This window comes from Hyla sarda, chromosome 3 (genome assembly GCF_029499605.1).
Source record: "Hyla sarda isolate aHylSar1 chromosome 3, aHylSar1.hap1, whole genome shotgun sequence".
Taxonomy (NCBI): Eukaryota; Metazoa; Chordata; class Amphibia; order Anura; family Hylidae; genus Hyla; species Hyla sarda.
Window position 1 is genome coordinate 345,437,522 of NC_079191.1, and position 13,776 is coordinate 345,451,297.

General features: G+C 45.6%; 1 protein-coding gene across 1 annotated transcript in view; it reads left to right on the plus strand.

Annotated features, from left to right (window-relative positions):
• The window catches only part of GALM (galactose mutarotase), a 112,172-nt gene that overhangs the window by 84,847 nt on the left and 13,549 nt on the right, over positions 1-13,776 (plus strand). The window contains exon 7 of the mRNA XM_056567445.1: positions 2,566-2,740. Coding sequence (XP_056423420.1) covers positions 2,566-2,740 — 175 coding nt within the window. The remainder of the gene's footprint in view (positions 1-2,565; positions 2,741-13,776) is intronic.

Consider the following 13,776-nt stretch of genomic DNA (forward strand, 5'->3'; position numbering starts at 1 on the left):
TGAAAATTAAAAGTATGGGGCAACACCAGCATGTTAGTGTAAAAAAATACATTTTTTTACATTAACATGCTGTTGTAGAACCCAACTTTACCCTTTCATAAGGGGTAAATGGAGAAAAAGCCCCCCAAAATTTGTAACGCAATTTCTCCCAAGTATGGAGATACCCCATATGTGGCACTAAACTGTTGCTTTGAAATACAACAGGGCTCCAAAGCGAGAGAGTGCCAAGCGCATTTGAGGCCTAAATTGGGGATTTGCATCCACCACCAAAATACCCTACGGCAGTGTTTCCCAAACAGGGTGTCTCCAGCTGTTGCAAAACTCCCAGCATGCCTTGACAGTCATTGGCTGTCCGGCAATACTGGGAGTTGTTTTTCAACAGCTGGAGGCTCAATTTTTTTTTTTTTGGGGGGGGGGGGACTGTGTAGGGGTGTATGTATATGTAGTGTTTTCCTTTTCATTTTGTTTAAGTGTAGTTTTTTTTAGGGTACATTCACACGGGAGAGGGTTTACAGTGAGTTTGAGCTGCGGCGGAAATTTGCCCATCTCAAACTTGCCCAAGAAAACACGCTGTAAACCCGCCCGTGTGAATGTACTCTGTACATTTACATGGGGGGCAAACCTCCAGCTGTTGCAAAACTACAACTCTCAGCATGCACTGACAGACCATACATGCTGAGAGTTGTATTTATGCAACAGCTGGAGGCACATTGGTTGCGAAGCACTGAGAGTTTATTACTTAACTCAGTGTTTTGCAACCAGAGTGCCTCCAGCTGTTGCAAAACTAGAACTCCCAGCATGTACAGTCTCTGAGTGCAATGCTGGGAGTTGCATTTTTGCAACACTGGTCGCAAAACACTGAGTTAGGACACAAACTCTGTTTCACAACCAATGTGTCTCCAGCTGTTGCAAAACTGTAACACTCAGCATGTATTGCCAGTCAAAGGACATACTGAGAGTTGTAGTTTTGCAACAGCTGGAGGCACACTTTTTCATAGAAAAAATGTGCCTCCAGCTGTTGCATCACTACAACCCCCAGCATGCACAGACTACCAAAGGGCATGCTGGGAGTTGTAGTTGGAACTCCAGCTGTTGCAAAACTACAACTCCCAGCATGCCCTTTGGCTGTGCATGCTGAGAGTTGTTGCTAAGCAACAGCAGGAGGTGAACAGGCCTCACCTCCTACTCTATCCTGCCGCCTGCACTGCTGGGACCACTATCGCTGCTGCCACCCCTCCTGCTGCCCCTGTCCACCACCGCCGCTCCTAAGGGAACCCCCGCTGGGCCATGGAAAGGTAGGAGACCCCTGCTGGCCCTGAACGCCGCCCAGCAGGGTAGTGATTGGTCGGTCATTCCGACAGATCAATCACGTGATCGTGAGGTGGCACCCATGCCACCTCACTCCTGCTGGGTAAGGGTGAATGGGGCTGTCTCGGACAGCCCCATTCAACCTTTTTTTCCGGGTCGCCGAAGACCCAATTGACCTGGAATCGCCGCAAATCGCCTGTCTGAATTGACCGGCAATTTGTGTACAGGAACGCTCTGTGTCCTTAACTACCAGGATGTCAGGGCATATCTGCCTGTACTCCCTGTGTCCTTAATGGGTTAAAGAAAACATAGCTGTATTTTAGGCTCGGAATCACTGGACAGTTCACAGCCCTGATTGACAGATCTCTCCCTATATGCAAATCGGGAGAGATCTGTCAGTCTGGGCTAAGAGACCGCTGAATGTCTGAGCTTCCTTAATGGTCGTAGTTACAACTATGATTACTCTTAGTGTCTGTACTGTTTCAAAGTAAATTGTATATCATTGTGAAATGGGAATCGGTCTGTAGTTCAGTCAGCATGAAACTAGTGACAAGTTCCCTATAAATAATTCCACAGTGTTAATTTTACTGATCCTGTATAACTATATTTATATAGGTTTAGGCTGGTTTCACATATTGGTTAATATTTTGGTTAATATTTTTAGGCAAAACCAGGAATGGGTTAAAACTAAGAAAAAACGGCAAATCTTTCCATTATAAATAGTTTTCTTTGTGTCAGTTTCACTCCTGGTTTTGCTAAAATTATTATGCATGTTTATTTTTGTTAATGAAGAAAATAAATTGTCTACTCATTTGAGTAGGTGTGGGAATAAACAGAAATAGACTGCTACATCAATGCGCACAATATTTCATTATATCCTTCATTAATGTACCATCTGTTATATTTTAAGGCAATAGAGAGAATTAAAGGGGTACTCCGCCCCTAGACATCTTATCCCCTATCCAAGGGGGCGGGAGCCGTGACGTCACGGTGCTCGGGCCCCTGTATCGCCCCGTCATCACGCACAGAGATTTTCCTCTGTGCTGTGATGACAACAGGGAGCTGCTACTGAGAACGTGGGAGTCCTCAGTGGCGGGACCCTCGCCATCAGATATCTTATCCCCCATCCTTTTGATATGTGATAAGATGTTTAGGGGAGGAGGAACCCTTTAAATGTCATTTTGAAAATCTATTATTTTGTGATAATCCCAGTACCCGTGTTCTACATTATATTTCTATTTATGGATACTTTATCAGGGTATATCACAAGCCAAGTGGCAGAGTACTCACTGTCTGTACAACTCAACCTGGTGTCCAGTTCTACACTGCCAATTTCTTGGATGGATCTTTAAAGGGAAAAGGTGGTGCCATATATCCTAAACACTCTGCATTTTGTCTTGAGACTCAAGCATGGCCAGATGCAGTTAACAAGGTAAGTTTACCTATATAAACTGAATAATTTGCACATAAGAGCATAGGAATACAACACTTATTATTGTCATGTTTGACAGACACAATCCCTGTGGGATTGGATCACCTACTTTGACAATTTAGAGAAAATTGGAGGTTTTCTTAGCTATTGTGACACAATAGCTAGGAAAATCTCCAATTTTATTGCAAGAGACTCCTATTATGCATGTTTAAAGCTATACAATTTTTAGAAACAATATCTAATTAAATAGAACCATAGAAACATGGGGTTCGGGTCTAAAATAAATTTTTCTAAATGTAGATTCTGAAGACCAATTTGCTGTGTGTAAAATGTCTGATAATGAACCCCCTGCTTGAAAAACTTTAGTTTTCATGGCTCCTCTTGTAGAGTGAGCACCAAAAACGGAGTTATCTATACCTGCTAATTGCATAGTTCATTTAACCCATCTAGCTAGAGTAGGGGAAGACACAGGAGCATCCGTTCTACAATAAGAGGTTAAGAGTTGGAAAGAAGATATACTTCTTAATGACAAAGTTTTTTCTTCATAGACTTTAAAACAGAGGACCACACAGAGATTATGATTATGAGGAAAAGCAGGATAAAAAACAGAGTGCAAGTTGGTTTTTGTTCGTCTGTATATGGAAAATTGTACACCTTGTGGAAAGTATTGTTTATGATTTATATCCAGAGCTCTTACATAATATATTCTTTAAAAAAGATATAAGACATAAAAGTGCTGTAAGCTTATAGGATAGAAGTTTGAGAGATAGTTGTTTGTTATCTCCCCATAAATCTATATGATTCAAGAGAATAGAAACATCCCAAGTAAAACTATATCTTGGTAAAGGAGGTCTTTTAAATTGAATACCTTTCAATAATTTGCAAATTAAAGGATGGTAATTGGTAAAGAATTAATGGGAGCATGATAGAAAGAGATTGCTGAGCGATAGACATTGATAGTCCTATAGGTTTTCCCTGATTGAAAGGAAATTCAAGACTTGGGTAATAGGTGCATGTATGGGATCCAAATCCCGTTGTATGCAACAATTAGTCCAAAGTTTCCAGGCTGATGCGTACATTGATCTGGTACCTGGAGCCCAGGCCTCTAAGATAATATCTCTAGCAGATTGTGAAAGTTCTGACCCAACGTTTGTTGACCCGAAATTAACCATACTACTAGAGACAGAAGGCCTGTGTCACGATGCCGGCTGGCAGGTAGTGGATCCTCTGTGCCAGAGAGGGATTGGCGAGGACCGCGCTAGTGGACCGGTTCTAAGTCACTACTGGTTTTCACCAGAGCCCGCCGCAAAGCGGGATGGTCTTGCTGCGGCGGTAGTGACCAGGTCGTATCCACTAGCAACGGGTCACCTCTCTGACTGCTGAAGATAGGCGAGGTACAAGGGAGTAGACAGAAGCAAGGTCGGACGTAGCAGAAGGTCGGGGGCAGGCGGCAAGGTTCGTAGTCAGGGTGGATAGCAGAAGTTCTGGTACACAGGCTTTAGACACACAATACGCTTTCACTGGCACAATGGCAACAAGATCCGGCAAGGGAGTGCATGGGAGGAGGTTAGATATAGTCAGGGACCAGGTGGAAGCCAATAAAGCAAATTGGGCCAGGCACCAATCATGGGTGCACTGGCCCTTTAAGTCTCAGGGAGCTGGCGCGCGCGCGCCCTAGAGAGCGGAGCCGCGCGCGCCAGCACATGACAGCAGGGGACGGGAACGGGTAAGTGACCTGGGATGCGATTCGCGAGCGGGCGCGTCCCGCTGTGCGAATCGCATCCCCAACGGCCATGACAGTGCAGCGCTCCCGGTCAGCGGGACTGACCGGGGAGCTGCAGGGAGAAAGACGCCGTGAGCGCTCCGGGGAGGAGCGGGGACCCGGAGCGCTAGGCGTAACAGTACCCCCCCCCCCTTAGGTCTCCCCTTTTTTTTGTCCGGTGACTGCCTCCCCTGGGATGAGGACACCGGGAAGGAATGGATGGTTTCCTCAGCGGGAGGCCTAGGCGCAGATTGCAGTGGAGACTGTGGGAGAGGTGTCCAGAGATCTAAGTCTTTTTCCTGGCGGAGCTCTTGATGTCTCTCAGAAAAACGCATGTCAATGCGAGTGGCTAGATGAATGAGTTCATGTAGATTAGCAGGAGTTTCTCGTGCGGCCAGAACATCTTTAATGTTGCTGGATAGGCCTTTTTTAAAGGTCGCGCAGAGGGCCTCATTATTCCAGGATAGTTCAGAAGCAAGAGTACGGAATTGTATGGCGTACTCGCCAACGGAAGAATTACCCTGGACCAGGTTCAGCAGGGCAGTTTCAGCAGAAGAGGCTCGGGCAGGTTCCTCAAAGACACTTCGAATTTCCGAGAAGAAGGAGTGTACAGAGGCAGTGACGGGGTCATTGCGGTCCCAGAGCGGTGTGGCCCATGACAGGGCTTTTCCAGACAGAAGGCTGACTACGAAAGCCACCTTAGACCTTTCAGTAGGAAACTGGTCCGACATCATCTCCATGTGCAGGGAACATTGCGAAAGGAAGCCACGGCAAAACTTAGAGTCCCCATTAAATTTGTCCGGCAAGGACAGGCGGAGGCTAGGAGTGGCCACTCGCTGCGGAAGAGGTGCAGGAGCTGGCGGAGGAGATGATTGCTGCTGAAGTTGTGACTGAAGTTGCTGCACAATGGTGAATACTTCCGACAGCTGGTGGGTTAGATGGGCGATCTGTCGGGATTGCTGGGCGACCACCGTGGTGATATCAGAGATATAAGGCAGAGGGACGTCAGCGGGATCCATGGCCGGATCTACTGTCACGATGCCGGCTGGCAGGTAGTGGATCCTCTGTGCCAGAGAGGGATTGGCGAGGACCGCGCTAGTGGACCGGTTCTAAGTCACTACTGGTTTTCACCAGAGCCCGCCGCAAAGCGGGATGGTCTTGCTGCGGCGGTAGTGACCAGGTCGTATCCACTAGCAACGGGTCACCTCTCTGACTGCTGAAGATAGGCGAGGTACAAGGGAGTAGACAGAAGCAAGGTCGGACGTAGCAGAAGGTCGGGGGCAGGCGGCAAGGTTCGTAGTCAGGGTGGATAGCAGAAGTTCTGGTACACAGGCTTTAGACACACAATACGCTTTCACTGGCACAATGGCAACAAGATCCGGCAAGGGAGTGCATGGGAGGAGGTTAGATATAGTCAGGGACCAGGTGGAAGCCAATAAAGCAAATTGGGCCAGGCACCAATCATGGGTGCACTGGCCCTTTAAGTCTCAGGGAGCTGGCGCGCGCGCGCCCTAGAGAGCGGAGCCGCGCGCGCCAGCACATGACAGCAGGGGACGGGAACGGGTAAGTGACCTGGGATGCGATTCGCGAGCGGGCGCGTCCCGCTGTGCGAATCGCATCCCCAACGGCCATGACAGTGCAGCGCTCCCGGTCAGCGGGACTGACCGGGGAGCTGCAGGGAGAAAGACGCCGTGAGCGCTCCGGGGAGGAGCGGGGACCCGGAGCGCTAGGCGTAACAGCCTGCAGATATCATAGGAGGTGGTTGTCTCAATGGATCTGGAAGAATGGATGGAGACATGGGAAGAATCTGTGGGTAGTCTATGGACTGTAAGGAATCACGGCAGGTGGACAGCAGGTGGTTGATCCTCTGGGCCTGTGTGGAAGGAGACTTGAGCTTTGCCAGGGAGCGGGGTCTAAGGTGCCACTGGTTTTCACCAGTGCCCGCCACAAAACGGGATGGCAGAAGAACAGGGCTGACACACAGGTACAGGATAGGGTGGAACTAGAAACAGATACACAGACTCTGGGAAACAGGACTTCACTAAAGGCTAGACAACCAAAGATCCGGCCCAGGGAACAGGGAGGAGCAGATACTTATGGACAAGGGACAGGTGCAGACACTTTAATTAATTGGTACTGGCCCTTTAAGAAACAGAGCTGTGGGGACACCAGGAAGCAGAGACACAAGAAGGTGAGTGATGGCCTGAGACTCGTATGCGGGGGACAGGGAGCGCTCACGGTCGGAGAGTCTGGCCAGAGCGCCACTGTAACAGTCCACATCCATAGCCTCTTCGGCAAGAGGAAAATTTGGTAGCAGAGAAGGATGTTGGGACACCAGACGAGGTAATGTTCGGACAGGTTCTTTTTCCAAGGGAAGTTCTTCTTGCCTCTTGGCAAAACGCTCATCAATTCTAGTGGCTAAATGGATAAGTTCACTCAGGTTATCCGGAGAATCTCGTGCAGCGAGAACATCCATGATTCTAGAGGAAAGGCCTTTTTTAAAGGTGGCATTTAAGGCCTCTTCGTTCCAGGAAAGTTCAGAGGGAAAAGTTTGAAACTGAACCGCGTAGTTGCCAACGGAGGAGTTTCCTTGGCAGAAGTTCAGCAGAGCTGTCTCGGCAAAGGAGGCTTATGCAGGTTCTTCAAATGCATTGCGGAGTGCTACAAGGAAGGCAGACAGATTCAAGGAGACCAGATCTCTACGATCCCAGAGAGGAGTAGCCCAGGCCAGGGCTTTTCCAGATGAAAGACTGAAGACAAACACCATTTTATTATGCTCCTTCAGGAACAGATCTGCCATAAGTTCAAGATGAATAGAACACTGTGTCACAAAGCCTCTACACAGCTTGGGATCTCAGTCATATTTAGAAGGCAGGGACAAACGAGGCTTGAAACCAGGTGAAGCTGCAGATACAGGAGAAGGCTCAGGAACAGGTGGCTGCCACTGTTGTTCCTGCAGCATGGCAAAAATCTGTTGCATCATGGCTGTAAGTAAATCCAGTTGTTGTGCTTGATGGGCTAACTGCTGCAACTGCTGAGCCACAACGGTGGGCAGAGCTGAATCATCAGGCAAAGACACACCAGCGGGATCCATTGCAGACTTGGAAAGATCCGGGAGATCAGACAAAAGCACCCCAGTGGAATCCATGGCCGGATCTTAATCTTAGGAATCACGGCAGGTGGACAGCAGGTGGTGGATTCTCTGGGCCTGTGTGGAAGGAGACTTGAGCCGTGCCAGGGAGCAGGGTCTAAGGTGCCACTGGTTTTCACAAGAGCCCACCGCAAAGCGGGATGGTCTTGCTGCGGCAGGTGGCACCCAGGTTGCTACCCCTGGCACGAGTCGTCCACACAGGTAGCTGGGGGGTGACGTGGCACTGACAGTGACTGGCAGAATGTGGCTGGCAGGACATGGCGGGATGGCAGAAGAACAGGGTTGAAACACAGGTATAGGATAGGGTGGAACTAGAAACAGATACACAGACTCTGGGAAACAGGACTTCACTAAGGCTAGACAACCAAAGATCCGGCCCAGGGAACAGGGAGGAGCAGATACTTATGGACAAGTGACAGGTGCAGACACTTTAATTAATTGGTACTGGCCCTTTAAGAAACAGAGCTCCGGCACGCGTGTCCTAGGGGGCAAAGGCACGCACGCCAGAGCTGCGGGGACACCAGGAAGCAGGGACACAAGAAGGTGAGTGACAGGCTGAGACTCGCATACGGGCTCATCCTGCGATGCGAATCTCAACCCCACGGGCAGCAGGGACAGGGAGTGCTCACGGCCGGAGGGTCCAGCCGGAGCACCACTGTAACATGGACATTTCTAAAACTTGTGGGAACCAAGTTTGGGACGGCCACCAAGGTGTGACTAGGACCAAAGTCGCTTTCTGAGTGCAAGCATGAAGGAGGTCGCTCGAAATCCGGGAGAAAGGAGGGAATGCATAAAGTGTCCCTGTGGGCCAAGTTTGAAGAAAAGTGTCTATACCTAAGGCTTTGGGGTCTTGACGCCAGCTGAAGAAATTGGTAATTGTTTGTTCAAGCGGGATGCAAGGAGATCTATATGTAGAGGGCCCCATAAAGATTCTATAGATTGAAAAATCATTGGATCTAACATCCAATTGCTGGAATCTGTTAGACAACGAGAAATCCAGTCTGCTACAGAATTGGACAGTCCGGGAATATATTCTGCTTTCAAAATTATATTCTTGTTCAGGCAGAAATGCCAGAATTCTTTCGCAATGTTGGCTAAATGCTTCGATTTGGTACCTCCCAGACGGTTGATATATTGAACCATGGAGATATTGTCCATACAAAGAAGGACACAACAGTTGGAGCACTAGCACAGACGGAGGTTCTTTACTGTAAGAGCAGTTAGACTGTGGAATTCTCTGCCTGAGGAGGTAATCATGGTTAACTCTCTCAAATAATTTAGAAGGGGTCTGGATGCATTTTTGGAGAATAACATTACAGGTTATGAATTCTAGATCTATAGGGACAGAAGGTTGATCCAGGGATCTATTCTGATTGCCATGTTTGGAGTCGGGAAGGAATTTTTACCTCTAGTATGAGTTATTTTTTTGCCTTCCTCTGGATTAACTCAGTAGGGACTCATTAGGGTTACAGCAAAGAAGGAAAGTTGTCCAGTGAGGGAATAGTGCAAAAATCTTCTTTATTATTAAGAGCCAGCAAACAGGATACAAAGTGACGCGTTTCAGGTGTCCATCTGCACCCTTAGTCGTAAATAAAGGAACAAGATAAATGACACATAAATATGTGCATGGGGAGATGTGAGGTCAACCCACACCTACTTGGCCTAAATATCTAGGCTGTTTTTATTGTGGCCATAACAAATGTGCCTGTTGCAAGGTGATGTCTCCCGCAACTGATTTTGCATCTTTTGTTACAGGAGAAACATTTAGTATTAAACAATATATTAGTTGAAATACTACTTTGTCATTTATTTGATTTCCTGTACAGAATGCAGAGTACAGTATGTGGGATGCACAACAAATTCTCTGAAAACCCGAATTAGGAAACATCTATCTGACATCAAACACTTTAATTCTAAACATATGTCAGCTGTATCTCAATATTGTGCACAACTACATGCAGGAGACACCTCCTATGATTCATCTTACTGGTATTGAAAAAGTAACCATGCCCTATCAGGGAGGAGATCACAAGAAAACATTGCTTAATAGAGAGGTTTATTTGATCGTTAAATTGGCTACCCGAGTACCGCAAGGTCTAAACAGACGCCAAGGTGTGTCATTATACTAATGAAATAATATAAAACATTAGTTATTTTTTCTCATGCTACTACTTACCTCTTCAATACTTCGCTGCTGTTTGGTCTTTCTTCTCTCCCAGCTTCTGTAAAATTGATAATTTTGCTTTCTTCTTCTTCTGTAACTGTAAATTAGGGACTTTCAATATATGTTTTTTGAACTTATATTGTAAAGTTATTGCAAGTTCCATCTTTTAGAACAGGAATATGTACAATTTCCCACTCATATGTATATCACATCTTTTATATATCTATTATTTGATGAAACATGCTATTCCCTCTCACGAGGGAAATTTAATATATTTTTGTATACCTCTTTATATGGGTTTCATAGTGGGTCTTTGTACAATATTACTATCTTACACATTATTATGTTGTCCTGTCCATTGATAGCATCTGATGTTAATTTTTTTTGGTATATATTTGGTATATCATATTGCAGTGAGGTGTAAAGGGTTTTCAAATGTATGGGGTATAGATGTGTGGTCCACCCTAATACAGATCACCTGGGGGGGGGGGGGGGGTTGACCTCACATCTCCCCATGCACATATATATGTGTAATTTATCTTGTTCAACTATGTATGACTAAGGGTGCAGATGGAGACCTGAAACGCATCACTTTGTATCCTGTTTGCTGGCTTTTAATAATAAAGAAGATTTTTGCACTATTCCCTCACTGGACAACTTTCCTTCTTTGCTAAATTGCCTTAGTGCCACGGTGAGCTGGATGTTTTTCTACTATTCCTGTTCATTAAGGTTATAGGTTGAACTTGATGGACTCTCTAGACAATTGATGCAGAGGAGAGATTTGTCTTGAGACCATTTCCCTCCTGTTGATAAAGGTCCACATTGAGCTCCCCATCCCAAGCGACTTGCATCGGATTCAAGATGATATCTGGTTTGGGATGAAAATCTGTCTTTCCATTCCACACCTGGATATGTTTTAACCACCATAGAAGTTCCTCTCTGGCTTCGGAATTGAGGGTTATCTCATTGGTATAACCCAAACCTTCTCTGAAATGTTAAGCTCTGTAACGAAGCGGAGCGGGGAAAATTGCCTGAATAGCGGCCGATAAAAGTCTGACAATTCGAGCTATAGTCCTTTAAAGATATAAGACTTTTTTTTTTTTGTTAGAACTGATCGGATTTCCTTCCTGATTGTTTTCAATTTCCTGGGTGGCAGGCTCAGGGTAGTCAACTGAGTGTTGACCATAAAACCCAAGAATTCTACCTCTTGAGTAGGGGTTAAAATTGATTTTTTATGATGATAACAAAACCTAAATTTGTGAGAAGAGACAGAGTCCATTCCAAATTTATGTGAAGAGTTTGTATAGATTAGGCCATGAGTAGGATGTCGTCTAAAATAAATTATTAGTCGGACACCTCTGCTCTTCAAGGCAGCTACCACTGGACATAATTTTTGTGAAACACCATGGAGCTGATGACAGGCCAAAAGGGAGGCTCGTAAACTGCCATTTTATGTTGTTCCAAAGGAATTGAAGGTAAGGTTGAGAGTTTTTGTGGATTGGAGATGAAAGATATGCATCTTTCAGATCCACTTTTACTAAACCAATCCCCTTGTAATAAGAGGTATTTTTGTAAATGAATACCCTCCATTTTGAAATGGTGGTATTTCACAAAGTTGTTTAAGATTTTTAAACTTATAACTGATCTGAATCCTCTGTCCTTCTTTTTTTTACTAGAAATACATTGCTTATGAATCCATGGGAATGTAATGGTACTGGACGAATTGCACCTTTAGAGATAGGGATCTTTCACCTCTAACGTTACTAGATCTTGATCTAATTTGGAGAATGTTATGGGGTGAGGTTGTCTTTCTTGTACTGGAAGAGATACAAGTTTTATTTGATAACCCACAATTGTATTCAGAATCCACAGATCTGATGTGATTATAGTCCAATTTTGGGAAAAATGCATCAACCTTCTGCCCAATTGTGTTTGGGAAGAAAGTGGTGAAGAGAGACTTACTTGTGGATGGTCTTGTTCTAGGGAATCCACGGTGTCCCCTAGATCTCCACGGTCTTCCACGGGAGGGGAAAATGGAGTTGGTTGATATGAACTGGTTGGATATGAGAGTAAATGCAATTGAAGGTGGGGCGCTCACACTAAATAGGTGATGAATGAGTGTCGAGGTGCTGTATGATACACGTTAACCCTACGTGTCTAGGTATAATATAGAAAATTATATGGAGATACAGACCTCTAGATACTCATATGCTAGTAATATGCTAATAGTCTATGTGGGATGTAATGGTGGAGTATATAGTGGTTGATGGTCTGGTGTCGGGATGTGGTGTTGGTATGTTGATGGTTGTATAATGCTGACTGGATTAGATAAATGAGGTATTATAAATGAATATTAATAAATAAATGATATGTAAATTAATACAGGCTAGGCGATAAAAGTAAAATTAATATAGATTTTAATTATTTAGTATTTGGTATGCAGTTGTGCAGGGCCCTTGCACTGACCACACCTTTGATAACTAATTGAAACAAATTAAAACAAAGAAGATAAAATACAGTAAATGTAATAAATTAATGCAATGGAGATTCATACAATAAAAAATAAAAATTCATGCTATATAAAAAATAGCAGTCCCTAATTGCAGCAGCTGGAGATGAAAGAATATTTCTTAATTCCTCAATGATTGTGCACTGTAGCAAAGTTCAAAGTGCTAAGCAGAGTTCAAAGTACTTGTGCAAAGTTCACTGTAGCATAATTCAAAGTGCTGAGCAGAGTTCAAAGTGCTATACAATAAATGGGAATTTCAAAAGTGCTACACAAAGAATAATTCCAATCCTCCACTGGATAAGTAGATGTTTATAAAGAAGTTACTGTTGCAATTGTAGCAGTTTTAACAGAGGATAGTTGTAGCAACTGTATCTAAGTACCGTACATAAGAAAGTTGTTGGTGCACAGCACCGCTCACCGCTTCCCTGATGCACTCCTATCTGTGGTATGGGCCTTCTCCTTCTCAGGCTGGCACAGCTCGGCAGCTGGCCTGGTGGAAAAAACCTGGGATCTGCCCTGCGCTGGGTCAGGATCTAGGTACCGTGGAGCCAATGTTCTGCGCTGGGGGAGGCTGTACTTGGATGGTCCGGAGGCTGGCACAGATCTGCGTCTGGCCGTTGGATAACGCGGGTGCAGGTGAGTGGTGGATGTGCTGTACAGGATAATGAGCCGCGTCCTCGTGCAAAAGTGTGCGCTCCCAGCTTGAATAGTGGTCCCAAAACAGGAAATTATGCCAAACGCGTTTCGGGGTGTCCCCTTCTTCAGTGGCTGTATAATTATAATTATTATAATTATACTTCCACTGAAGAAGGGGACACCCCGAAACGCGTTTGGCATCATCTCTAGCCCAATCAGCCAAGTCCCATTCGCAACTGCTGGAACCCCCCTGTTTTGGGACCACTGTTTAAGCTGGGAGCGTGCACTTTTGCACGAGGACGCGGCTCTGTAACCTGTACAGCACATCCACCACTCACCTGCACCCGCGTTATCCAACGGCCAGACGCAGATCTGTGCCAGCCTCCGGACCATCCAAGTACAGCCTCCCCCAGCGCAGAACATTGGCTCCACGGTACCTAGATCCTGACCCAGCGCAGGGCAGATCCCAGGTTTTTTCCACCAGGCCAGCTGCCGAGCTGTGCCAGCCTGAGAAGGAGAAGGCCCATACCACAGATAGGAGTGCATCAGGGAAGCGGTGAGCGGTGCTGTGCACCAACAACTTTCTTATGTACGGTACTTAGATACAGTTGCTACAACTATCCTCTGTTAAAACTGCTACAATTGCAACAGTAACTTCTTTATAAACATCTACTTATCCAGTGGAGGATTGGAATTATTCTTTGTGTAGCACTTTTGAAATTCCCATTTATTGTATAGCACTTTGAATTATGCTACAGTGAACTTTGCACAAGTACTTTGAACTCTGCTTAGCACTTTGAACTTTGTTTACAGT